The 27,877-nt window shown below is 44.0% G+C and overlaps 1 protein-coding gene across 1 annotated transcript; it reads right to left on the bottom strand.

Moving 5' to 3' along the window:
* Positions 1-659: 659 nt before the first annotated feature.
* LOC139211932 (fibroblast growth factor receptor-like 1) lies at positions 660-27,877 on the bottom strand. The gene is made up of 7 exons (XM_070842360.1): positions 27,628-27,877; positions 26,901-26,997; positions 10,883-11,155; positions 5,121-5,207; positions 4,270-4,554; positions 3,218-3,571; positions 660-2,315 (listed from the first exon to the last, which is right to left on the bottom strand). Exons 2-7 carry the CDS (start codon positions 26,983-26,985, stop codon positions 1,879-1,881), a joined length of 1,521 nt encoding a protein of 506 aa, XP_070698461.1. The 5' UTR covers positions 26,986-26,997; positions 27,628-27,877; the 3' UTR covers positions 660-1,878.

Raw genomic sequence — 27,877 nt, 5'->3', positions numbered from 1 at the left:
TACTTTAAACACAAGCTATTCAATGTGCTCTCCCCTCATCTGTCTGGAGCCAAAGCTCATCCCCATCCTGCAATGCTTACAACAAAACAAGAGCTCACCTGACACAATGCTCCCCTTCTTTCCTGAGCAATCACAGGGTCCTGTCACATCACTCCCACAGCAGGACAATACACTTCCTAAATGGTGAAAGGAAATCCTACCTAGATTTGGAGTTGAATGAGGTGGTGGTGCGGACCAGGGGGGAGGCGGGGAGGGTCAATTCACTTAAATGGGGAAAAGATGCTGGTCACTCGGTGTAGTCTTGCAGGGGCCATCACTCATCTAAAAAGGGACTGTGAGACCGTTCTTGTGTCTGCACGGTATCTATTCAGTCATTCATTCCAGCAACTGCTGTCCCTGTGCTGGCTGCCCTCTGTGTCACCCTCAGCAGACGCTTCAGCTCGCTCAAAGGAGGAAAGCTGACCTGTCTGTGCACAGCTCTTGTGTTTTAGGACAGGTAACCGCCACTGTTTCCGTTATCGTATTCACAAGGACTTTTACGTCTTTGTCAGCAAGCACAGAGTAGCCTCTGAAGAGCATTAATGGTTCAAACAAGTACACTGATCTTCATGAAGCAGCTGACTGATTTGTATCAGGTCATTTAATCAAACTACCAAACCATCACACTTCAGATGATTTAGTTTTTGAGCCTTGAACAGAGTACATCATACAAGATTGTCAAATATAACCAATTACATACAGAAAAATACCTAAATATTGGCACAAACTAAATGTGATTAAACTGGGTGACAAAGTACTCAAAATGTACTATACACAACAACAGTATACTTTAATAACATTACATAGATATGTAAAACGCCTTACTCTGAAAAATAAACTTTCGATACATTTTTTTAGCAAAATAAATTAAATATTCATGACTCAATTTGATTATAAATGACTACAGCTTCATAAACTGTGGATAAGGTGGCGGTCCAAAAGACCTCTGCTGGTTTACCTCGACATGCTACCGACTGATGATGAGAACCTACTAAAAAAAAAAAGTAAAAATGATAATGAAGACCAATGCAGTTCACATAGAAACACAATTCTTCCATCCCTTGCAGTCTTAGGCAAGGTTTGCCATGCCATAAAAAGTCTATAAAAACATACCAGTCTATTCTATGTCACTGAATGGAGGACAGAAGTGAGGGATGGAGAAAGGTAATATAAAGGATAGTGGTCAGCATTTCAAACATTATGCATGTTTAGCAAACAAAAGGGACTACCTGAGTAGGACCGTAAAAACCAGCCCCTTTGTAAATCTTGAGTACCATTTTCATCTTCATTACCAGGCAGAGCATACAGAGCCTCTGGGCTCCAACCGCTGAATAAGTGAAAGGTAAAAACCCCACCTCTATTTTCACCTACACCTCAAGTAGGAAAATCCAAAATTCAGCTGCTGAGGAAAACCTTTCAGCTGGCCTGAATAGCTGCGATTAAAACTCACACACTGTAATTAATGTCCTTGTCCTTTTTGTATTAAGTGCACAACAAGGATTAATGGATTTTAGTGGTGTGAGAATCTGACAGGTAGAAAATAAGCACCATAAGTGGAAGTCTGGATGTAAAAACACATGGTGTGTGAGTGTGTGAGTGTGTGTGTGTGTCACTGGCCACTGTTTCTCCCACATGCACACTCTCCCGACCATCTCCAGCTATGAGAAGAGGAGTCTGACCGTTTTTAAAGAGTATTTCCAGGTGACTGTTGCTCAGGAGCTGCTGTTCAGTCCACAGCTCATTGTCCCTCTGAGATACTGGAGCAGTTAGTGGGGGAGGGAGGAGAGAGAGAGGGGGGGGGGGGGGGGGGGGGGGGGGGGGGGGTATTTGGCACTGAGGCTAACACTGAAAATGAATGTGCTGATGCTGATGTACTTTCCCGTCCACGTGGGAGTGAGTGTGCGTGTGAATGTCGGTGTAGATTTTGGGGTAGATTTTAGGGGGGATTGTTGGTCCTCCCTGGGTGAGGAGGAGCTGCTGCTGCGCCAGGTACTCCTCATAGTTCATGGAGCTCATGCAGTCTTTCTCCGGGCTGGAGGAGCTGGAGGACGGGGCCATGCAGCCCCTGTCCCGCTCTCGATACGGCAGCCGGTGGGAGCCCTGCAGTACCTGTGCAGCGGGAGCGCTGGGAGGGGGACAGTGCTTTCTGCTCTGGCAGAACCACAGCAGCACCGTGCCAAAGATGAACACTATTCCAGCAGGGATGCCAATGATGACAGGCCAGGGGAGGGAGCTGGAGGCTGGCGAGAACATGGGCGTGATGGGAGGCTTCGTGTCTGCAAAAGAAGAGGGCCAAAATAAAATCAAGGCGAGACGTTTCCATCTCTTCCATGTTGCCAAGAGTTTGTTTACATGCACAGGTGAAGTGCTTAAGGCCTGAAACAAATGATCATTTTCACATCCTCATAAGTAAATCTGCTGGATTCAGTGTCGAGTCAATAAAATATCTGGACAACAGCCCAAAGATGTTCTAATCTTTGACTCTTTGAACAGAGACGGGTTTTCGATCATCTGTTCTTACATGACCATCACATGATCACAAGTTCCACGCTGACCAAAATCAGTCCACTGAGGAAGACCACGAGATGCTACTGATATCAAACATGTTTCATTGACAATCATATAAAAGAACAAAACCTCATATTTGGTGTTTTTTTTGTATATCCTGTTGACGATTACTCAACTAATCAATTCGACTCTTAAAGGCTGAAAGTTTCATTTATTTCAGTCAGTTTATGTGCAGAAAAACTCCCAAAAAAAAAAGACCCAGTCCTAAAAGAAAAGGCTGTTGAAGAGCCTGAGCTGCCCAGTGAATTTGATGGGTTTATATTTATTTTGCGGAGAATAACAAAAGTTCAACACATCAGAAACTGATATGAAACAGGTGACAACAAAACGTGTGTTCTTGTTAACACTGCTTTGTTGTGATATGCCCTCATTACTTTTCTCTGACATGTATGTTGTCTCTCTTTCATTTCAGTTAAACACTCCTCTGATATTATTGTTTCACGTGCACTAATGCAGAGTCCTAAAAATAAACAACCACATAAAATACACAGACTGATAACACAGATCCTGGTCCAAGCTGCTGATTTGTTGTTGCTCTGCAGTATGTTTCTAGCGCTGCCTGCTGCTGTGGCAGTGGTAACACTGTAAACAGACGTTCCCCAGGCCTCACCTGGCAGCACAGTGAGGAAGGCGCTGCGGAAGCTGTAGCCCATGGTGTTGGCGCCCAAGCAGATGTACATGCCGGCGTCCTCCTCCTTGGCACGGGTAATGAGCAGCTTGTTGAGGTAGGAGCCATCGGGTCGTGACCACACCTCCCCCGTGGGCAGCACCACGAATCGGTGGTCTCCCACCTCAATGGTGGAGTTGTAGCGACTTTCCTCATTAGACTCCACTCGTTTCAGCCACTGAATGACCGGCTTAACATCACTCCTCACTTTGCACTGGAACGATGTGGTGCCTCCGTAGTCCACCGTCGTGTTGACTGGGTGAGTGCCTGTCAAAACAGGCTTGCAGTTTGTCCTCTCTGCATAAAAACACAGGCGGAAAACTGTCAGGACGCACACAGACATCTTTTGACATGACAGCCGCTCTGCGGACAGAAGAGATCTTAGTTGTTCATACCGTTAGTAGCCTCCGGCTCAGAACTTATAATTGACAGAGAGGGAGGAATACCACATGTAACAAAAGAAGTATGTGTGATTAGTTTCCTCTCTTTCCTTGCTCCTGGTTGTACAGCACACATTTCTCATGGGAAGGGGGGGGGGGCGTAGGTCTGGCAGACAGCTGGGCTTTAATCAGCTCCAGATTGGGTGGAGGGTCTCTGAGTTAAACAGCCTCTCTCACCCTCTCTCTCCCTCTCTGTCCCCCCTGTGCAAACACCAGGGCACAAGCCCTCACTCTCAGGCCTGCTTCCTCAATATGCTTCTCATATACATGATTACACAAGCACATTCATCCATGCAGCACGGATATGAATAAGACCTGCTGATCGCAATCAGACGTCAGGAGTAGGTAGATCAGAGAGAAGATTTCTTTAAAGGTTACAGTTCTTCCGACGCTACTTAAATTTTCCGCAGCTATGTACAAAAGATCACAAACATGATCCACACAAACAGCAGTAATCATTTAAATGAAATGCCTTTACCTCATCTGTTAGCATGAATATTTCCAGGTGAATATGTTTGCTACGGGCACAGCCCAGCCTCTCTGTGGGATACTCACGTATGACCTCAACTTTATACGTGGCGTTGATTTCCCCTGCCCGATTGCAGACTCTGCAGGTGTATCTGCCGCTGTGCTCTGGCGTCAGGTTCTTCAGACTCAGAGTCCACTTCTTCTGACGGCCCTCGCCGACCTCCTGCTCCGTCAGCGGCCTGTCGTCCTTCAGCCACACAATGTCCGGTTGAGGATTTCCACTGGCCATGCATTTGAGCCGCACTGAGCTGCCGACAGGACGAGCTATCACCCTTTTTCTCATCTTAGCGGGCTGGGTGAAGCGAGGACGCACTTTGGAGGAAAGAACAGGAAACGTTTGTTTTTACTGGAAACGTGACATGAGCTGACAATCCATTTTAAAGGACCATACCAGTGTTTTAGCTCCTTAATTACAAATCATACACACTTTTGCTGACCATTTTTGGAGTGATGGTTTTCACGTCTTTTGCTTTTTTTTGTTATAGACATTAATTTTTATTCATTTGGCATGAAAATCAAACAGTGTGAAACTTGTTCAAGTTGTCTAATTCATCACACTGACCTGCTTTGTCTAAGTGGCAATACCATTGCCATTAAACTGCATAACCATGCAACAATAATGTCACTGACAGAAATTAAATGCCGACATGATGATGAGTTTAACATTATACAGACATGGGAACAAAGGGAGTCAATGGCTCCACATCAAACACATCTACAAATCCAAAAACAAAGCAGCGTGGTTTGCTAAATGTTTAGCTGTGATGTAAAGTACATGTGATTTGTAGCAAATGGGATAAAACATGCAGAACCACTGCTCTGAGCCTTTTAATTTACCACTGCATCACTGATAGAGAACGTGCCAGCAGAGCTCTTACCAAATTTTTCTGATAAGCCATCAGTGCCCGGGTCAGACTGTGCTCCATCAACCGCCACGGGTCCAGTTTTATCAGAGCCTGAGTCATCTGTTAACACAGCAGGACAATAGTTAGTCAACACCTGAGGGCCAAAGGAAATAGTACGGTGAAACTACTATTTCCAAGTTTAAAAACAAACTTGCATGGAAAACTTTCTTCTTAATAGAGAAACATTTGGATCACAGGTGTGCAATAATGTATCATATATATATGATTACATTCATCAGAAGCATCAAAAAGTTATTTTCTAAACTTCATGCTTCTTAAATAACTAAAAATGCATTTTCAGTTTTTGTGGCAACCTTAAAGGCAGCGTGCACTTTGATAATGAAGATCTATTGTTGCTTTTAAATCCTGTATTAACTCTCCATTAGAACCCCATTCTTAATTGCTGACAGTGTCACAGTCACAGCTCTTATGGCAGCGACCCAACACCAAACAGGCCCAGCAAAGTGTTCTTGGCTCTATCTGAGTAAATTTAGCATTTATAGATAGGCTCCACTGAGCGGGGTGCATGCTCAGGTCATACTCTGCAACATTTGGAAGTAATATGATCAGTTTTCATAAGCCCAGTTCCAGGAGACAGCTGTGGGGGTTTATGTCATTGGCTGACATCATGCAGTGGAGCTAAGACAGGGCTTAGAGAAAATATAATGAGTGAAACCTAATCGACAGTTTGTGATGCATATCGACTTTTCGAGTTAAGCATTGATGAATTAACAGAGCAGATCAGGTTCTTCGCCAATAACTGCCGCTATGTGCAGGAGGAGACATTAAGCAGATGATTATTGAAGACGGTCTGCTGTTAAATGATTTTATATGATACTACTGAGGAGTCACTTCACAGTAAGACATGCTAGTCTGAGCATTTCTTAGCTTTTCTAACTCACCAACCGTAAGTCGAGGGAAAATAGACACAATAACAAAGCCAAGGTAACTGTATCTATAATACAAAATGGAAAAAACGACCAGCCAGCTCTGTACTTTTCGTACCTCTTTTTGATCGAGTTCAGTGCAGCCTCAAGTTGGATTTTTCTCGATGCAGTTTGGCACACTTGATTCCCTCTCAGGGTTTGATTGGGTCAGGTAAAGAGACCAGATGTGACTTCTAACCCCCTCGTTCTGCCTCCCTCCGAGTCCCCCTGAAACCCTCAAAGCTCTCTAGGGTTCTCTGGGTACAAACCCTCCTTTGTTTGTCCCCTGCAGCACCAAGCCCAGCCATGATGTCATGGCTATTTGAAGGGGTTTAACTGGCCAACTATAATAACCCATTCCTTTAAAAAACAGCCTCCACTGGAAGAAATATTTCTCTGTTGCTCACTTGGGCTCTCCACATTCCTCCCGGTTCCTGAACCTCCCAATCCAAACAGAACATGGTCCCACACTGCCGGGGTTTTCTTTTTGACTTTTTTTTTTTCCTGAATCTATTTCCTCTCTACTTTTTGGCAATTCTAGGAAACAATGGCGCCCTTTATATGTCTGTCCTGTTAAAGCTATCCCTTGCCACTATTGTCTTCACACAATGTTGGCTCACTACACTGCAGACAGAGGCGAGGGAGGACATCTCATGGCTGCCATATGATTGTTATTTTTGGAAGATTCAAAAAATATATAATAAATAAATACGGAGTGACTGAGAGGCCTCTAAATATGTGAGAGGCCTGTTCTTGTGTTCATGTGAAATAAGCAAAAGCTGCAACTTATTACGGAATCAGTGATCAAACAGAAATACTTATTACGAACTGTGTGCAATCAAAGGTTGGTTATGCAAACGGATATTCAATTACAAGAGCCATGATTCAGGTGCATGCTTATGCAAGAGAGAAAGTATCAGATTGTTTAAAATGCAATCAGCCTCCTTCTATACAACTTAATTCCATTCATGGTCTCGCTACAGTGTTTAGAGTCTGACACCATCCCCTCCCATTTCATTCACAAATCCAGCCACAGGAAACGGGTCACTACACACTCTCTCCGCTGGCCTCCTGTGCCAGCTGAATCACAGGAAAAGGCCTGATGATTGGTGGTTACAATGAGCTCCAGATGTTGTTGGGGACATTGTAATGTCCAGGGAAAGTTATGCACAGTGGCCTTGCATCACACTCTGGAAATCTCCAAACAGCTACCACATGTGATCAGTCACACACGGGGCAGTTTCTCCCAACAGTTGGCCTGACAACGTCTCCAGACAGGAGCTAAATGAAAAATGTGCGGTGAGAGCCAACATCTCCATGTAGGAATAACGAGCGCTGCCAGCCCTGCGTTAGCTCTGTGATATATTATCTGTGTGCACATAAACGTTAAAATCCAATCCTGTAAATGTTAATATGACAATCCCATGTTAATGCTAATATGAAGCCTGCTGTAGCTTGAGCAGCTGAGGACAGAGAGGTTGCTGCATGCATCAGTCTATCCTGGTGGGGGGTGCTGGGAGGTGATGGGGCCAGTTGTCAAGAGACCACCCCAAATAGGGCCCAAACAGCCAGCTGGAGGGATTGAGGAGGCGCCATGTTGCACTGACTGACCAGATTCTTCAGATAGCTCAGGGGAGGACAGGCTGTCCGCTGGCAGATGGGAGGAGGGATATCTCTCCAGCTACAGTGGAGCCCCCTCCTCCTTACATCACCCTGCAAAACCCTGCACTCTCTCACTTCCAATCTCACCCCACGTCTTCTCTGTCTCTTTATCTTACTGTCTGTCTGCCTGGTTTCTCTGCTGGGTCCCAGGCGATGTTTAAAAACTTATGCTCTCCACGTCGGGACTTGAACTTGAACAGCTGCCAGGATTTCGTCGACCCCTCTCCCCTGACCGGCACTATAACCGACTGCAGTTGCTTCTCTTACGTTTTTCCTCTGTGATCCAGTAAAAATAATAAACTGACATGAAGGATACTGTATGCGGAGCTATGCTGGGAGCTACCCCTCATTTACAGTGTTTCAAATAAATAATCTCTCTCCTCTGATCTTTTTGAGCAACACAACAGGCCTTCTAGCAGGTCACTACAGTTAACTGCGTGCAACTAAATCAAAATGGCTAACAATTAGGTGATTCAGCGTTAATGGAAAGTGTTGCTCGTGGTAATTGCAGACTATTTGGCCATATTCAGCTGACTCCAATCGTGGAAGTATTATGACAATGAGGCCCCTTAATCTTTGTGGCAAAAAGGCACCCAGAATGCAGTGCAGCTCTGATGGAACGATTACCTATAAAAACAAACGCTGTGGTGATGTCCTGCCAGTGCCTAATGGGATGACGGACAAGAGAGCAGAAGGTAGGGGGGGGTTACTTGTGAGATGTGGACTAGCTGTCTAGAGTCGGACTGTCACGCACTCTGCACCAGCAGAGGACAAGTAGGAAATGGAACAAACCAGATCAGGATTAAGAGTCAGGCCAGAAAGTCTCAAGGTAACTCCATAAAGGGCAAAAACTCCTGATAAAAATCTCATGGAAATATGCTCCCAAGGAAGACTTATGATTGAACTTCCAATGGTATTTTTTCCTAACGTAATCACCGAGTGGGAGTAGAGAAATGCATTCAGTCTAGCTGAACTGATCTCCCGCCAATCCCTGCCAGTTTCATCACAACCTTCTTAAACTGTTTTCATTGAAGTCTTCATTCTCACTCACTCGCCCCGCAGCAGAAGCCAAACCAGACAAATTATCTGTCACATAAACACACCGCAGGGAAAAAAAAAACTTGTTATCTATCACCAAGATAAATCGGCTAACTGTGTGTGCCTCTTGTATGTGTGCGTGAGTGCTTTTCGGATTTAATTTCTCAAAGTCATCATTCCACATCTCCCCAATAACACTAAATTCCAAATTCATGTACAGTATTTGGCTCTACTGCAGAGACAAATACTTTGAAAAATATATCATCTCACATGTTTAAAGAGCCCAGCAGTCAGGGAAACTTTTGCAGCCTCTTTTTCCCTTATTTGTATTTGCTCATGTTTGTGCCAGCGCTTTCTAACCCTATAAAGACCTCATTCTATTTCTATTCCCCTGGTTTATATGAAATGATACCGTACAACACCCACCTTTTACTCTGAGCCATCTTTTGCAGTATCTGAACATCAACAACAACTCTTTGCTTTTTTCTCCAACCACTATCGTCTCTCAGTTCATTGAACTTCTAATCTCTCATTTCTTCCATGGCTTCCACTTCGACTGACATTTAAACTCCTTCAGTGCTTAAACTTCAGCTGAATCTTTCAAATGCTTTCAACACTTACAACTTCAACTATTTCATACTTTCACTTATTTAAAATGTCTGAACTAGGAATTTTCAACAACACACACAGGTAAAATTTCTTCTGAAAATGTTACCTTTTCTAGTTTATTTATTTTCTACATCATATCTTATAGTAATGTCTAACCTTTTGTCTCTAAATGCTGCTACTATGAAGAAAACCCTTTTTTAAAATCTGCTAAAACTCATCTCATATCTACAGATGTATTTGGCTGTTTTTTGTTGTTGCTTCTATTCACATCGACTCCACTGCCGCACTTGAAAAATGTAAATGTAATTTCTGCAGGAGAAAAATAAAAAGAGTCGCTCCTTCACATCAGAAGGCTCCAAGGATTGTGACAGTATTCAATCAACAGAGCCTCGAAAAAACAAACGTAAAATGACACGGTGGTTGTTATTCATCACATGATTGATTCTGAATGTATTCCACAATGAAGTGTTCCGTGTGCGTAAAAGCCCAGGGTGCCAAGTTGAATGCAGACACAGACATAGCCACGTCTGACTTTGATACTATAGAACGCTACTGTAGTATGAACCTTGACATTATAGCTGGCTCGGTGCCTCAATCTCCAACCTTTCATTTTAGCACAATCAGCAGACACCCTCTCTTTGAACTCACTGGCAACTTTATATTGAGGGGGACCCTAAAATAAACTTTGGCCCAGTCTATTCCCAGCTCATGAGCATGCTTTACTACAAAAAGAAGTGCTCTGTGTTTTCCACATCTGCTGATTATGGCTCTTCTTCTGAAGCCCGGCTGTCACAAGACGAGGCTGCAGCTCCTCCTGCGAGAGGAAGAGCAAAGACTCTGGCCCTAATTAGGCATCTTAGAGTAATTAGACTAAACACAGCCTTCACGCTCCACTCCGCTCATTCATCATGCTCTGCTCTAGCGCAGAGGAAATGCACTGTATGCACATTCACAAACGAGTAACACACTGGGTCAGACTGTGCTTAATCCTCCAGGCCCCATTCAAGAGCTGAGCGAGAGTCTGAAGAAAAACCAGCACTATTACGCTGAATGTGTTTCTTATTGCGGAGATGCAGACCTCCTGCCTCCACAGAGTGTAGCCTAAGGAGAAGGAAGAGCTTGAGATCCAATTGAGTCACAGAGGATGAAGTGGTATGAAACAATATCCCATGCTGCTGTTGACTTTGGGCAGGAGGAGGTAGGGCTGTAACACATACAATAGATGAGAGGATCAACCACTAAACCTCCATAAATCCACTTGTTTTAGACCTCGACCTCTGTGAGTGATGCTGTCTGCGGAAAGTGTTCTGAGTGTACAAATCAGGAGACTGACTCACCGTCACGGTCTCTGGTTTTAGTTAACAGACAGGTGACTTCATGTTTTATAGATGCTTGAGACTTTAACAAGAAAGGCACATTTTACAATCCTCAAAGATCTCATCTCAGGAACATGCAGAGCAACAGGTTATGCAAACTATCTAACTCCATCCGCACACTCACCGATGACGATGAGGGTGTAGTTGATGTTAACGCTACCAAAGCCGTTGGTGGCTTTGCAGATGTAGGTCCCCGTGTCATCTGCCTCCACCTCTTTGATCTTCAGGCCCACGCGGAGGATACGGAAACGGATCCAGCCGCTGTGGATGTTGCGCCCATCTTTGGTCCACATTATGAGGGGCGGAGGGTCTCCTTCCACTGGACACGGCAGCTTAATGGCGCTCCCGAGCCGGGCCGTCTGCCTGTGAACAACCTTCTCAGACACCCGTGGAGGACCTGAGGACACACAAGTATAATAATGGTGAGTTCTGTGAAATGAGTTGTTGAGTTGTTGAAAACTCTGGTAAAAATGGTTTCTGAGGCTGATACCAAACGTTTTTTTTTTTTCTTCTTTCTTCTCCATTTTTGTGCCAAAAACATCACTATGCAGCGATTCCCCACAATTTTACTCTTGTGTGATGAAACATCATCTAGAGCGGTGATTCACAACAGGGAGACATTGCACTGTTTAAAATGAGACCCCGCGTCACATGTTGCCTCTGCCAGTTGCGACCAGTTAGGTCAAAGGGATGATCTTTCTTTTTCAGATTTTTAATCTTTGATTATAACCTTTGGAGGTAAAATTCAGAAGTAAAATTCTATTTGGCAAAACAATCTCACCACAAGCTCCTTTCAGTAAAGTGATTGAGCAACTGAACATGAACTGAAAACTGTCATTGTAAGCTTTAGTTTTTAGATCTAATCAGAGAGGAGCCTCGTTCATATAAATTTCATGTAAATTTGATTGGGTTTACTAACCAGGTGGCATTGCAAAAACAAAATAATAAAATATCTGAACCCTGACTTCCCAGACTAAAACCGGCTCTAAAAACAGCTTGGATGTGGGCAGATGGAATGAGATAGAGGTAATTTGTCATCTTTTTGTCTGATTACCCAGAAATGTCGAAACCAGATTGTAATAATTGGACAAGCTCTGTCGTCCACTGCCTGCACAGAGAGGGTAAAGTGTTCTGGCTCTGGTTTTGCGTAGCGTGCAAGAGATCAAAGCGATGAGGGAGGCGGGTCGCAGTGAGACGGACAGCAGCCTGTTCTCCCTGCTCTTAATTGGCTCAGGTCTGCTCCCTCAGATCTGGTGAAGTGGAGCGGGTTGAAACACCCTGTGATGGTGTTAGGAGGCCTGCGCTGCTGCTCGCACATTACCAGGAGTTCAACTAACCCCCCACCAAAAACTAAACAAAACCCAGAGTTAGTGAGCAGACTAGACACCGAAGAGAAACAGAAGATTGGGGGAGTGAAAGAGGGGGAGGAAATGCAACCAAACCCTATAGCTGCAACAGCCCTCTAAAGTACACAGAGCGGAGTCTGTGCCTCAGAACAAATGGCCGGTCTGGTAGCGGTAAAAACAATGGGGAGGGTAAGTACACATGGCCTCCTCCAACACATACACACACGCTCAAACACACACACTGAGTCACATTCCTTTGGTGCATTTCACACATATGGTAAACAAGAAGTTCATTATACTGATGGGGCTGCAGTGGGGGAAGGTGACACAGGTAACTCCATCTGGCTGTTTTAACCATCACATTGCTAACAGATGTATCTCAGCTGCAGGTACAACATCTGGACTGCTGGGCTGGTGACCTCTGATGCTAAAAATGCTGGACTTACTCATGTTTAAAAAAAAAAAAAGAATAGGTTTATAAGTCATGCCACAAAACTCAGTCTTTTCAGACTCAGTTTCTAAGTCTTTCTCACCCATGCACAAACACACAGACACACTCAGAGTTTTCCTTCCTCTCTGTGGATGGCCCTTCCTGGTCCGCAGCATTTACAGGAAATTGGAAGTGTCATTGTTTATGTCTGTGGAGAAAATGTGACCGCAGTTTTTTTGGCTGTTGTCAGCTGGCCCATATCTCACTCTTCTGCTACCAGAGAAGCAGAACAGAGGTGCTCACTGTTCAGTTTTTTACTCTGTAGATTCTGCTTTAGTACCATAAACAGGTCACAGCATTGGCTTGGTGCTGCCGGAGCTCACATGGACTGTGTTGATCCTAAAAGACTGAACCGCTTTGTAAAAACATAAATACATTTCTGCCAAATCTTGAACAAATAGGCTTCAGTTATCTCTTCTGACTTATGGCTCTGCAAGCCACTAAATCATGTGTTTTGATTAATGGAGGGGACTGACATTCAAAAACAAGGGCGGATTCATGTCAAAGTCTCAAAACACATTGACTGAGGATTGGTTAGGTACTGTTTCTGGCAAATGAAGATTTCTGAAAGCTGGACAGGCACTTCTTCAGAGTTATATTCTTCTCGAGAAAAGACATCTGAATGCTCTTTCCATTCCTAAAAACGGTGCACTGCAAAACCTCTCTGCGGTGTTATTCGGCACTTATCATACAGCCAGCTTTTGAGTGGAGGATCCTTCTTTCAATTTGGCTTTTTAAAAGGCTTCTTACTATTAAGTTTTATATGAAGTTTTTTCATTTATATGATCAGATGGCTTCATGTTAGCGGTGCAGTGAAACTTTGGCCAGACTCCCTGAGGTCATACCTTTGAAGATGCTTGTTTATTTTGCCACATAATTTAAAGGAACAGTTCAACATTTTGAGAAATTGGAAAATCGTCAATTTCTGAGAGTTTGATGAGAAGAACAATACCACTCACATATTTATGTACCCTAAATATAAGTCTGCAGCCAGCAGCTGGTTAGCTTAACTTAGCACAAAGAGTGGAAGTGGCGAAAAGTTAGTCTGGATCTGTCAAAAGGAAGCAAAATCCAACCACCAGCACAAAGCTTACCAATTAATAATCGTATATCTAACTATTCCTTTAATTGTGATAAAGGCTGATGTGATCTTGAACTTAGGTTTTTTTCGGGGCGACTCCAGCTCCTGAGCTTTTTGGCTTAATAAACTAGAAAGCTTTGGCTGGCGCTCCAAGAGCAAGGAATGTGCAACAAATGATTTCCTCCCTCCATCTCCGCTCTTAGAAAAAAACCTTTTGAAGTCCTTTTGAAAAACAAGGCATGAAGAGGTGCTGAAATCAAGGACATCGTCTGAATAACTTAATAAGTATTTGTGCTGTGTGCATGACCACCATCCTTTCTTCAATGGGGACTCTCCTCCTCCTCCCCCCCTTCTCCCTCTCAAGGACAGGTTCTCTTAACCTTGGAGTTGAAAGCTCTGAAACTACCACACAGGCCCTCTGTAGAAAAATCCAGTTCTGAGAAAAAGGGAATTATTGCCCTATTTGCTTGATTGTAAGATACATAGTTCAAGGTGTATGAATGCAAAACACCATGCTGGAGGTAAAATCTACTAAAGCTGCACTTTTCTCTGCTATTTCAGCTTCCGTCTCCTGGTTGCTGAACTAAGCATTATGTTTCTCTACAGAGGCTGTGATGAATGGGAATCTGCCAGTTTTATGACAGACTGGTGAGCGTTTCAGTGTGTTTACTCAAATTGTTAGAATTGTTAGCTGCTCTGTAAATGGAAAAATGATACACATGACCATATGGGCTTTCCCGTATTGCAGCGTTGGTACGGCGTTCCTTATTATAGCCGAGCCCCATGTGTGAATGGAATCTTTCATAGCGCAGGAAGAGGAGGAGGAGGTCTGGCGACTCTCAGAATTAGCTCTGTTTTTCTTTGCTCAATTTGGTGATGGATTATTTTAAGAAAAAGGGGCACATTCAATAAGGGGCATTCTTGTGATTCAGACTAAATATAGCAATTTTTACGAAACCTTGTGAGCGGGTTAATGAACTGTTGATCTGACGTGCAGGCATCCGTGTTAGGAGAGATGAACACAGAAAACAAAAATTACAGACTACAAAGGAGCCAATCTTGAGCAATGTTCAGATGTGCGAGTACCTCTCTCCTCATTTATTTTCTCTTTTACAAAACACCTGTGGATTTGTAATGATGTGTACATGCATTTTTCCTCCCAAACACAGTGCTTTGGTCTTTCTACTCATTGCAAACATGTCAATAAAGGGTTGGCTTGGCTGCTGACAGCCGATCCAATAACGAACACCTGGAACTTAACCAACCGCAACTTGATAATGCACGCAACACTGTCTGCCCAATAGAGGACACAGTTATTCAAACAACACTGTAAACATCTTCTATTAAAAAGGATTAGCTCCTTAATCTCCAGCCAACTGCAAGAATTTCATGTGCATCAAAAGGCTTTTGCACACTGCCAAACTTTAGTGATTCATTACTTAGATAAACACTGATCTGAATGTGTCTCCAATATGCAGTATTTACATAAAGGATAAGAGCCAGAGAGACAGATAGAAGCTGGAGAATGCTTCCTCCTACTCAGCAGCACTGCGTTAGCTCAGCAGACCGTACAAAAGCAGGCAGACCTCGAACATAAGAGATGATGTTTAATGGAGCCTGCGCTTCCAGGGAAATATTCGATCATGCAGCTCTTAAAACCTCAGGAGCACTTGCATCATAGAAATCAACAGAATGGATGGAGAGAGGTAAGTCTAGTTCAAAGAACATAAGTGGGACGAAAAATGTACAAAACGACATGAAAGCTCGAAACCAAACCCAGAGTCGGTGATTTTACTTGAGACTGGAGGGGTTGGGTGAAGGCGAAAGGTGAGGCAGACTCCGCAGCTCGGGGAGTGTGTGAAAGGCCAGAGCTTCTCCTCTGAGCCCGCTGCTGCGCTCGGCTATACATTTCACAAGCGGAGATAAAAATCGGCATAAAACAGTGAGCAAGGCGGAGAGCCACCTTGGCAATTCAAGAAAGGAGGTGAGGTAAGGAAGGGGTGTGGGGTGTGTGGGGGGCAGTGACAGGGTGAAAGGGGACGGGATATGTGGAGTGGCGGTGGAGGCTGTTCTGACAGCAGCGGGGCAGCGGAGGGTGAAGAATGCCGTCTTTTCTTACCCCTCCAGACGTCCTGCCCAGCAACTTCACCCAGTGTGGTAATCAATACCTGTTATTTTCTCCTCTCGGCTTTCCAATCAATAGATAAGAGCGGGGTAAGACCAGCCTGGACAATGGCTCTTTCTTCGGCACCATCTGATGTGGGCTGAATAGCAACTGCTTCGGTGGTGGGAATGGTACAGGAGGAGCTATTGGGTGACATGAGGGACTAGAGAAACAGCAGGAGGGGGTGGACTAAAAAGAAAGAGGTAAAAAGAATAAGATGCTCCAGTCAATCTATCTGATTAAAGCAGAATCACTGGAATAACGTCGCTGTTTGTTTGCAGTCGATCTCTGTCTGCTTCCTTCACTAATGGCTCCAGAACGACAGGCTCCTGCCGACCCCTCATCAAGAACAGGAAAGAAACAGAGAGAAATTACTCCAGCGTCATAAAGCTTCTGGAAACATCTCCATCACGCGGCCTACCCCTTACAGGCCCTACTGTGGAGCCTTTGAACTCTAAGCTGCTATATTTCATTAAACCTGACTGCATTCTCCCGGCCCAGCTGCCTCGGTCAGAGAATAGGAGCGTGTGTTTTTGTAGACTTCTAACAACTGTCATCTGTAACCGCACGGCAACAAAAGTCCAAGTTCCTCCCCAAAAAAAATCAGGTACACAAAAATATGTGTTTGTTTGTGATAACCCAAACATGTGTTGTTTCTAAATATCGGTCATCAATCATCCAGAGGTGAGCCAGCAGTTAGCTTTTGCTAACATCATAAAAAAATCATAGATCTTTATGAAATAAAACATTAACTTTCAGGAAAAAGCAAATGACATATATCAAGTAAGTGTGTATATTTTTTAGACAATTATCCTCTAACTTGATTGGTCACAAGGCCACATACACCAGGACCCAGGTAGCTTACTGCCTTATTGATACTTTCATTACATGAAAAGCTCCTTTTAATTCAGCTAAAGGATTTTCCATAAGTTCTCCATACTTTCCCATACTTCCACAAGCCTGGAAAAGTGCAGAGTCCTGGAGGAAAAGCCTTACCTTGGATTAATAGAGGCCTTTCATATAATGTTTTTGGAGAGGCAATTTTGTCTTATTACTGGATAGTACATACACGTTTCAGTGGAACAGTTCATGGCCGGGTTTTCCGACATTTTACCTGGTTTACCTCTGTACAGACGGTTATTTTTATAAGTATTTTGTTTTGAAAGATGCCACTATTTTCGGTTATAATCATTAATGTTAAGGTTTTAAGAGCCTTCCTTTCTCTTTTGAAAAATACAATTATGGAAAATCATTGTCTACAGTTGTCTATATTGGGGTGAGTGGGAAAGTTTAGTTCGTTCTTCTATTCTTCTCATTTTATTTCATTTTTGTTGTTATTTTCCTTGTCTCTTTTAAAGGGTAAGACAGGATAAGGATGTTACTGTCAACAAAGCCCCGGAAAAAAAAAAAACCAACACACACTATTGCCTGTGTAGACAAAGGCTGATATATCTTTTTCCTCTGCACCATAGAGCTCCATTATTGTCAATAAACTATTAAAAATACATTAAAGAGCCACATTGTTGCACTGGCTGCCATTTTCCTTTCATTACCATGAACATGGGTCCTGTAGTTTAGTTTGAGTCATCCAACATACACCATCCTGCAGCCAAAAAAGTCAGTAGTACATCAAATGTGTAATAATTCACAGTTAAAAATACGCACACAATGTTGTTCACTACTGTTTGAATAACAGTAACTAAAATTTACAGTACCCAGACGTTTTAAGAAAATAGTTTTTCGGAAAAATCAAAATATGTATTTGTGAACAGATATTAAAGATTTAGATCCAAGGAACAAATAGGTTTGAGTCTGAGAGCCTCTGACAGGGTAGTCAAGTCAGAAAGTATTAAGATATGGACCAGTGCATTGTTGGTTTTGGTCCTTTCCTTTCATGGCATCTGTTGACAATAACAAAAATATAGAATAACCCCAACCTAGACAGAATTATAGGAACAACAAAAAGCAACATTGTGTTATTCTGAGTCCACATACAAATAAAGTAAATATTCTTAGTAAACAGAAAACACTAACACACTTATTCAGAGGAAATATGTGCCAGTGATTCACTGGTGCTGCCCTGTCATAAAGAGCACACAGTGAGCGGCACTCTAGTCGCTTTATCTCACTCCATTAGGCTAAGGCCTGGTGCACACACGGGGGCTGAGTGTGTGCTTAGGGCCACTTATCAAGGAAGAGGCAACAGGAGGGAGGCTGGGAAGGCAGAGAAAGGCCAGATAGAATGACAGACAGAGACAGAGAAAGAGGGGTCAGAGGAGGGGAAAGAAAGAAAATCAAGCCAAGGGGAGAGAAGCAGGGTGAGGGTTAAACAGAGGAGGGCTGATTTAGAGAGTGGCATGGAGCAGAGGCTAAGATGGCAGAGAGGCCTCCTTTAACACACAGCTCATAAGGAGAGGAGGGCTGCATGGGGGAGTGAAGGGGGATTAGGTGGGCCCAGGCGGCAGTAACCAGGAATCCCAACAATCTCACACCCCACTCCCTGGCCTGGGCTCAGCCTCAGCCACATGACACACTCGAACAGACCTCTCTCTCTCTCCAGAACAGAGCAGGGCACCAACGAGCACCTGTTTATTACTGTCTGTCTGACTTGTTTGGAGATGGACCGAACACTTGGCACGGACAGAGACATTGTGTGAACGCTCACACGCATGTTTGGCTGCGCTGAACCGCCTGTGTATCGTCTCATTATTCTCTCACAAAAAACGCACACATATATGAACATTTAGAGGCAATTATTAATTGTGAGACAATGAGCTGAATGAGCTGTTCCTCAATATTCTTTTTTTTCCTACATTGTTCCTCTAATCAGGTTATTTTAAAACTGGGGGTTAGGACGCCCCAAGGAACAACATGTTTCTACCTTTTGTCACATTTATTGCTTTTTTTCTTGTAGAATACTGAATATGCATGCCTCTTTGTGCCTGCAAAAAGCCTCCAAAAATACAATAAGGGAAGAAAAACTAACGCTGCGGCTGAACTGCACTCCTGTCCAAACTAAGACCATAAACAATGGGGGTCACAAATAGACATTGCTGTATTGGAGGCGAAAACGTTTAGGAACAGCTGCTCTAATCTTTGCTTCTTCTTCAGTTACTACCTTTTCAGAAACAAAACTAAGAGAGAGAGAGAAAGATGATACCAAAGTGTCAGTACCAATGCTTGTTGGGTAGTGCAAGCAGCCATACCAAGAGTTTACTTAGATCAAAAACTTAAATCAGAAATGATCAGATCAAAGAATAAATAAAGGAAAGTACAAATTTTTGGCTTTTGATACTCTCTTCTATGTACACTTTTTAGTTAGCACCATTAAACTATTGGCCCTCTATCCCTCAGACTGTACACTTTCAATAGATCATAATGGGACAAAGGTAGACTTTGCTTCATCAAAAACATTGGGAACTACTTCTCCAGAGCCTGCTTGCTGGACAATTAACCCTGCTACACCGTCTCCTGATAACAAGAGCTCTGTTTATGTCTCATGGCCTCCATCAGTCAGCAGCGAGGTGCATCCTGCCACTCCCTGCTCGCCTCCTCCTTCGACCTTCCTGCATTCCACAGTGGGAAAAAAACAAACTATCCAACCTGCGTTTGGTTCACTGTGTACAGTTGACACAGTTGGAGTCCAGTCTGGAGGTGCTGAATGAGATGCAGATGTCTTATTAAGTCGAGCCACTATTGCTCTGCATTGGTCTGATGTTCTACTGACGGGCAGAGAAGCACAGAGGCTGTAAACAAGACCACTTTGAGCCAGACATGCTGTCACCAGTGGACCAGTGCGTGTGTTGTGGTCACATCTGTGTGATGATGACGATGATGATGATGATGGCCAAGTCTGGCACTGAGTGCCCCTCATTTCTCCGTCTCCAGGAACCCTACACCAGCGTACAGTCTGAGGATCAGCCAATCTCCATGACACTGGGAAGCGCTTTACACCAGCGCCTTTGTCAACAAGGTCTTTTCAGGAGAGGGCCAATGACAGACTGCGATGTAGCAGGAGTGTTTGGGCAGAATGGAGCAATTCAGAGCAGAGCAGGAGGGAGGGAGAGGCTAGTAGAGAAGTGGGTGAGGGAAAGAGAAAGGCGGGTGAGGCAGAGACTAGACAGAGCGGGGAGAAGCAAGGCGAGACAGACGGAGGGGGTGGAGGAACTGGCAAAGCTCTCACTGACAGCAGTGGGGCCTCTTGACAATCCAGGAATATTGTCTGAAATCAATCTGTCATCGTGGAGCTGTTGAGCCTGTCATTACGATGTGGTACTCGCCCTTTCACAGTGACAATTTGTTCAGTGCTTTCCCAGTTCACCTTACTACTCAGCTATACAAAGGTCACTGCCCTCTATCCATCTCTGTCTGCCAGTCTGGCTGTCCCTCTCTCTCTTTGTTAATCAACTGTCCACACTGAGCTATACATTCCTTTTATCAAGGTTATCGGCACAGGAACAGGTGGCTGATGACCAAAATAGACGTCCTGCTGCAAGGACCTCTGTTACATCACTGATTGATTGCATTATTTTCTATTGTCAAATATCCAATAAATGTAAAAATGCCTTAAAAATAGACTAAGAGGCTAAAGCCATGCTAGCAGCTCTTTGTACATAGCCACAGCGGTGCTTTGAGATAAATGCCTACGTCCACAACCTGGTGCAACAGGAAACGTCACAGGATCACCAAATCCACTGAAAGTCTGTACAAAATTTCATGGAAATCCATCAAAAAGTCACGTAGATATTTCAGTCTGCACCGAAAGTGGTGATAGAACGACTAAGAAGCCAGCACTGTTATGCCACACTAACGTGGCTAAAAGTGTGTCAAGATGCTTATTGTACCAGTGCACATGTGAAATTCTTTACAGTGCAAAATAGTACACAGTTGGAATATTCAGTTTAGATATTACTCAATCTAGACACAGAATAACTGTTTGAATAGTGCAGTGCCCCCATCTGCCAAGCCTCTAACTCCAAGCACATCCAGGCTGGAGGCTGAAACTCACATCGCTGTGCATGAGGAAATCAAATCAGTTTCACTGCATGGTGCAGAATTCCAGTCTGGAATAGCAGTAGCTCTGCTATAAAATATGACAGATTATACTATTTGCTCCTGAAATGATTTTTCCTCCCTTGTCCCGTTCCACTCCTTAAGTCAAAGCGGGGACATATTTTTCCATTCATTACAGAGGTCCCCTGAAAAAATCAGGGCCTCCTCGCCTCCAGTGTTGTGAGCGACTACTGCTGCTGGAAATGGGTGCAAACAAATGCCATCATGACAGCCTATACGCTCGCAATGAAAACTCCTATTTTGACGTACTGTGACAGGCAATCGCCTAGACTCTTTATAAGGTCAATCAATGGGGACAATGCACAAAGAATTTCCAAGGTCGCTCAAAAGAATCGCTAATGAAAAACAAAGTGGAAGTGAAAAAGCCACAAAGCCATGTGGGGTCTCATTGAAGCTCATTGGAGGTGAACTGAGAGAGGGGAGGGTCAAAGAGGGGAGGATGGAGGAAACTGGACGGAGGGTCCAGGGGTGTGTGTCGAAGGCAGTGGAGGCCTCATTCAGAGCTCGTTATCCCAGCTGTCCCCTGGCTCGGCTTTCTTCAGGCTCAGCCAGCCATCGCTGTTGCCACCACCATAACTTTCAATCAACCTTTCAACTGCAGAACGGCAGGGTTGGTGTGTGTGTGTGTGTGCGTGTGTGAGGATTTGTCAGGATAGCCAGTGATTTCTAATGAAACCCTTGGTGAGAGGAAGAGGTTGAAGAAAAGCAAAGACAGAGAAAACTTCTGTAATTCTTTCAAAGTGAGCTGATGTCTGATTTCAGATTATTAAGATGAACAAAAATCATAAACAAAAGGGAAAATAATTACAGCCCTGATGGCCCAGGGAAGTAAAAAGAACAAGTAAGAGAGGAAGCATGTTATATGCAACAAGTACCTCCTGCCTGATTTGGTATTCTGATAAGTCAGTATGAGGCTACAGCAGCACAGATTCAAGCAGGCTGTGGCAAGTACAGCAAACAAGCATATACAGTAAGATGGGCCAGATAATATTTCTGCAGTTCAAATCAGCCTCTTATTCACTCACATCACAATGACAATTGTTGAACTTGTCCAAACCTGCCCAATCCAAACAAAATCCTGAAGACCACCGTCACATAAACACAGTATAGGTATGTTTTCTTGAGACAACAACAAGTGGTCATGATACGTCTACGGTACGTGGTTTTTCGCAAGGCTCAACATCGAAGGAGAGGGTAGAAGGTGCAACAAGGGGTCAACACTTGAGAAAGGACATGGAGAAGCAAGGAGAAAAAAGCGGAAAAGTGGAGGAAAAGTTTTGATTTCTCCACCTCCTGCCTGCAGCTGGGTGCAGACACAAGGTCTGACTCATAAATCTGTAGGTTAAAATCTACAGGAAAGCAAAACCGGCTTCTCCTGTTGAGGCGTGAAAGAGGAGAGTAATCGGAATCTCATCATTTCGCTCACTAAATTGACTGAGTGAACATCTGTGGGGCTCAAAATGAAGAGAAGGGGGTGGGGGTGGGGGGTCGTCTCTCTTGGCTCCTCAAAAGAAGAAGAGAAAACAGAGAGGGACTGGAGAAATGAAGGAGGCTTAGAGAGACGGGTTGCGCAAGACAAACACTTCCCACTGTGGAGCTGAAATGTTATTGTAAGGTCACTTGTAAGGTTCCAGCAAGGCGGACCCTCACCCCCACCTACAGGCTCGCTTCCAGTCGCTCAGTCCGCTCTCTCTTTGGCCAAGGGTGTAAGACAGCAGCCTGCACTGTGGAGGCTAAACAGTGTCCAGTATCATCAGATGCTTATTTAACACCAAACAGCTGTCAATGAACAAAAATCCGTTATTCATATGCCTGGTAAATCCTGCAAGTCAGACCAGGGAAGCGCAAAAAGTTGATTATCATGTGAATGGTGACAGTCTGGCACCTCCGTGTGCACTTTGTGAGCAACCACATGGGTTTTGTGAAGGTTAACAGGAGCAAAAGGAATTCTATTTAACTGAACCCAAAATCCATTCAGCCAGCAGGAAGAGTGTGTGTGGTCTGAAAACACTCCCAGAGCCAACTGCCCAAACAAACTAATGAGCATTGTACACACACAGACCTTCGCATGATTCAATAAGATTTTCTTAAACAATAAAAAAAAAAAAAGAGGAAAATAAAATTCTCCTCATTCTCATCTTCGTAATCTAAGCATTAGCATACAGCTGAAAGTGAGAAACGCTGAAAGCAGAAAATGCCTTGTTTAAATTCCACATGAATGCTAATTGAAGTGGCCATTAAAGTCAGTCAATGAGGGGAGTGTTGCTCACAGGGATTATATGACCCTGCTAAAGTAAACACCAACTGACCTCCATCATGACTACTTATCACAGCTACAGCCCTTTCCTTTATTTCCCCTTGCAAGGGTGAAGTCTGACACATTCCTCTCCCCGAATGTTTCCTCCTGCACTGACAGGGTCAGCAGTGTGTGCTGATAGATGGCGAGCACAGATTGTTATAGTAGTGGTAACATTATTTCCGTGATAGAAAGGAGGAATATTATTTCCACCTGGTGTAGAGGAGAAGGAGGTGGAACGGGAATAGTTGCTGGTGTACCTCTGAGGTTTTTCCAAATTGCCCTGTGCTCCGTGGATGTCTCATTATCATGACTTTTCTCAGGGTAATTTCAGCCTGCTTAATAAAACACACGCATATATTCAGACGCACGAAAGCAGCGCTCATTCACCCTCGTAACTTCTTCTCACGCTCCTCCAAATGGCAGCTCCACAGTAAAGAGAGTCCCTCGTCTACTGTGAGTTCTAATAGATGGCAAATAAGTCCGGTCTACAGGGATGAGGAGTGTTTAAAATTAATCACTGCTGCCCTACCCGACCTGGGGGACCGCCACACATTATAATCCATCCATTGTTCTCCGCAAATGGACCCAGACTCAGTAAATAGGGGCTACATAGAGTTGAGAAAGGCTGGGTGGGAGTAAAGGTCAGCTCATGCCTTGTTTTAACGACAGCACATTAACTCAACTCACTTCCTTCAACTTAACACAGGTAATAAATGGGAGGAAATGCAGAGAGAAGCAGGGAGAGAGAAGGTGGACATGTGTGAGAGAAGGGTGGCAGGCAGTGTCAGTCGTCTGGTTCGGAAAACACGGAAAATCGGAGGTGATGTGTTGAACGGTCATACAGATTAGAGTTGAAGAAGAAGATGGGAGAAATTTGACTTCCCATGAGCTCCGCAGTTTGGTGCGGGCTGAAAAAGCAAAATGTAACATGAAACTGATTTTATTTCTAATACCTAAATGGGGCATTAAAGTGTGAGTTGGACGAGGATTGTAAAAAAAAAAAAAAAAAAAAAAAAAAAAAAAAACATGCTACACAGCTTTTTTAGAGCAATTCTTTCTCCTTTTCTTCCCCCTAGTCTCACCAGCTTGGCCCGCGAGCCAGAACACACTACACCTTCTTACCATTCAGGAGCTATTTAAAAAATAAGAGGACTTTGGGGCATTTGGTTACTGAGAAACTAGCCTCATTACGGTTAAAGGAAATGGAAAACTGTCTAGGAGCCAAGTGGCCTTGTGATTTTAAAAGCCCTTGGCACACAATTTATCTCATAGTACCTTCTTGTTATGAAGCCATGATGTAACTCTGCTATAAAATGTATATTTTCCAACAGGGTTGCAGAGCAGTTTGTATGCTCTAAACTTCACCAGATGGCTCCAGAAGAGAAGCAAACGTGTGTGGTGTTTGAAAACAGGAATGAAGTCACATACATGCCCAAAAAGACACAAATGTATTTGATGCATGTTTCTAATTTAAATGCATCCAAACAGTACCGTTCAGTGTGTGTTCGGTCTTTGTTCACTCGTCCTGGTACAAACAGAGACACCTGGTACCTCTTTGTTTCTCCCAGGGTGCATTTCTGCAGATCCATATGTCCAGGCCGCTGCATTCCTCAGTTAGTGGAGCCCAGTGGTCCCCGGGCCTGTCACCACATTAGAGGCTCTGCTGGGACACATCACTGAGCACCTCCTCCAGCTGCTGGGGGTGGCGGAGCACCAGAGGGGGAGGAAACAAGGCGCTGGGATGGAGGAAGTGCGGGGGGTTCCTGGGCGGGGGGGCTTAAGAAATAATCCTTGCTTGGCCAGTCGCAAAGTCGTAGCAGTGGAGAGAGGGAGGGTCCATATGTACCTCTGTGTGTGTGTGTGTGTGTGTGTGTGTGTGTGTGTGTGTGTGTGTGAGGCAGGGGGTGCAGGGTTAGATGTCCCCTGATGACTGACAGCAACAGGCTTAAAATTGTTCACCCAAACGTACTGTCTTCTCAGGTGTATTGTTTGAAATGTTGAGATAACAGCACTAAAGCGACACTTCCACTGTGTTTTTACTGTTTCACACATCAGTCAAAGGGGCTCTGTCCTTTATAATTAAATTTGCGTTTGTCAAAGATATCATCACGGATTGTTAAATTTTACAGGGACAGCTTTACAGCTTCTCTAGCCTTGGCTTCACTTTAAAAGCACAACTTTTGAGTCAAAACCCCTTGACTGTATTTCACAGGATGTCAGAGTCAAGCTGTTGCATTTGGACTGTAACACAGAGCTCACTGTATCACTGCTTCTGCTGCGAGAACTGTGGGATATTTACACTTCACAGATTGTCAAGCATCATTCAAAATCGTCCAACACAGACTGCCTGCCAACTACAGATCTGCTGATGTATCTATCTGTCTGTGCATCTGTAACCACTTACAGAGAAATTATGAAAAACAGACAGTAAATTCTCCCTTTTGTCTGAGATTAAATCAGTTTAGACCCGGCTGACCTCCTCTCTCCATCATCCCATCGGAGTCCCCGTTGGGTTTCTCCTTCACTGACATCTGTTAATCTGTAAACATACAAAATTGCCTGTCTAATCTTATTTAGCCTTCACGTCTTGTTTACTTTTAGTTTAGCCGTGCTGTGAAGGCACGGCCGCCACGCTGTGAATGAGGCATTGTCTGCAGACCCACAGATCTAATCTCTCCCTCTAAACCGCCGCCAACCCCCCTCCTGCCCCCTCTACCTCGAGCCCTGATAGCCACATGCAGGTATTGTACCTATCAGACGCCTCTTGAATTAACTTCCATGCTGAGCTGGAGACTAAAGGGAGCGCTACAGAGCCTGCTTGTTTTGCCAGTGCGAGGTCTTCCGGGGAAATGTGTCTGGCTTTCAAATTTCTCTCATTAAACCTGGAGCGTAGTTTCAAGTTTTGCCTTGGTCTTTGACTCATGGCACTGGATTGCATCAGACACGGTTCAGCAGTCAGTGATGGTGGATGAAATCATAGAAATTGCCTTGACAGTTATTCATGACCTGTTGACAAGCTCACTGTAAGTTGTCTTTATAAAGCAAAGTATTGATACTGGCACAATAAACAGTGCAATGAATTGTGGTCAGACTGAGGTCTCCTGCTCTACACTCTCCAGTGTTTTTCGGTCCTGAACACACACACACACACACACACACACACACACACACACACACACACACACACACACACACACACACACACACACACACACACACACACACACACACACACACACACACACACACACACACACAGAGTCTCTTGGCCAGCTGCTGGAGAGCTGGACTCTTACACTGACTTGTGTTCTTTCACCCTGGGAAGCTGATGGATGGTGTTTGTTTGGTTTAGCTCTAGTGAATGCGCACACACACACACACACGAACACACACGAACACGGCCGTGACTGAAACACACACAAACTGGGGGTAGGGGTTGGCTTGCCCTCTCTCATTCCCCTGCCCTGTGTTGATTTTGGGTTCTGTTTAGAGATTTTTTAGCTCTTAGTTTTCCGTCTCTTACTCCTCGGTGCGAAAACGTTAAGAGCCAACTGAGACTTTCTTCATGCTCACAAGAAACCAGCCAGTCAACTAAAGTTATAATGAGCTCTGACTCTGGTGGTGCCTTCCAGATTTCAAACACGTAATATTGGTTGAAAAAGAAAGAGTGTTTATGAAGGAGCCCTCACCTCTTGCGCAGTCGGTCAGTAAAACGGCTTCAAAGATGAACAACACAATCTTCAGGGCGCCCATACTGTCCAAAGTCAACATCATGTTCCCCTAAATCTGAAAGACACAGAGACACAGGCTGCATTCATAAATCCATGGAGAATAATGGGGCTACCGATCTAAAGCCCTATAGCTATATTTAAAAGAATATCACTTTCCAATATGAAATACAACATTATGTTATACACTAATAATATTAATGGCTGTGCTGATAATTGCACCTCAGTTTTCATGTTATTCAAAGAGTTTTTTTCTGGCTGGACTAAGTTTTCTGTTCAGCTGACCTCAGTGGTTCCCAAACTAGACTCCTGGGACATTTTGGGGTCAGTAAGGTCTGTAGTGTCTAAAATCAACCCCATGTCAATATTATAAATTTAAAAAAAGAAAATAAATATAGCATAAAAATACATTAACAAAAAGTTACCAGAGTCACATTATGTGTGAGAATCCAGCTACAGACAGACCCTCAGGTTTGGGGTCTGTCTGGGATTTTAGTTTGAGGTGTGTGTGTGGGGGGGGGGATCCACAGTCCTTTAGGATCCTTGTTAAGCTTAAGATGTTCTGGTTAGTGCAGTATCAAGGTAATATATGTCGGCTACATGATCAAATAGCAAACTGAGGTCTTGAACTGCAATCTTTTTGTGAAAACAAAGAGGAGAGGCCACTACGAATATGTCGATAACTTACCCAAACACTCAATGAATGAAGTCAACCTTGTATCAGCCTCTTGACAGAAATGCTTTTGGCTAATAAAGTCCGTGGTGAGTCCATGAATCAGGAGTGACAGCGGTCGACTTTTCACCGACCTCTACCGGACCAGCGCACGCTCGTCTCTGGGATAAAACACCGGATTCAAAGCCCTAATAAAACCGAGCTCTTGCGTGAATCACAATAAATAAATAAAAAAAATCCCATGTGCTGACTTTTAAACTCTCAG

Source organism: Pempheris klunzingeri, chromosome 13 (assembly GCF_042242105.1).
Source record: "Pempheris klunzingeri isolate RE-2024b chromosome 13, fPemKlu1.hap1, whole genome shotgun sequence".
Classification (NCBI taxonomy): Eukaryota; Metazoa; Chordata; class Actinopteri; order Acropomatiformes; family Pempheridae; genus Pempheris; species Pempheris klunzingeri.
This window is presented reverse-complemented; position numbering and strand designations above follow the sequence as displayed.

Excerpts from the sequence above, each read along its gene's own strand:
- LOC139211932 (XM_070842360.1), bottom strand. The coding sequence starts at position 26,985 with ATGATGTTGACTTTGGACAGTATGGGCGCCCTGAAGATTGTGTTGTTC. Across the intron at positions 11,156-26,900 it reads ACTGACCGACTGCGCAAGAG|GTCCTCCACGGGTGTCTGAG; the intron begins GTGAGGGCTCCT and ends GTGTGTCCTCAG. Across the intron at positions 3,572-4,269 it reads GTATAAAGTTGAGGTCATAC|AGAGGACAAACTGCAAGCCT; the intron begins GTGAGTATCCCA and ends GTTTTTATGCAG.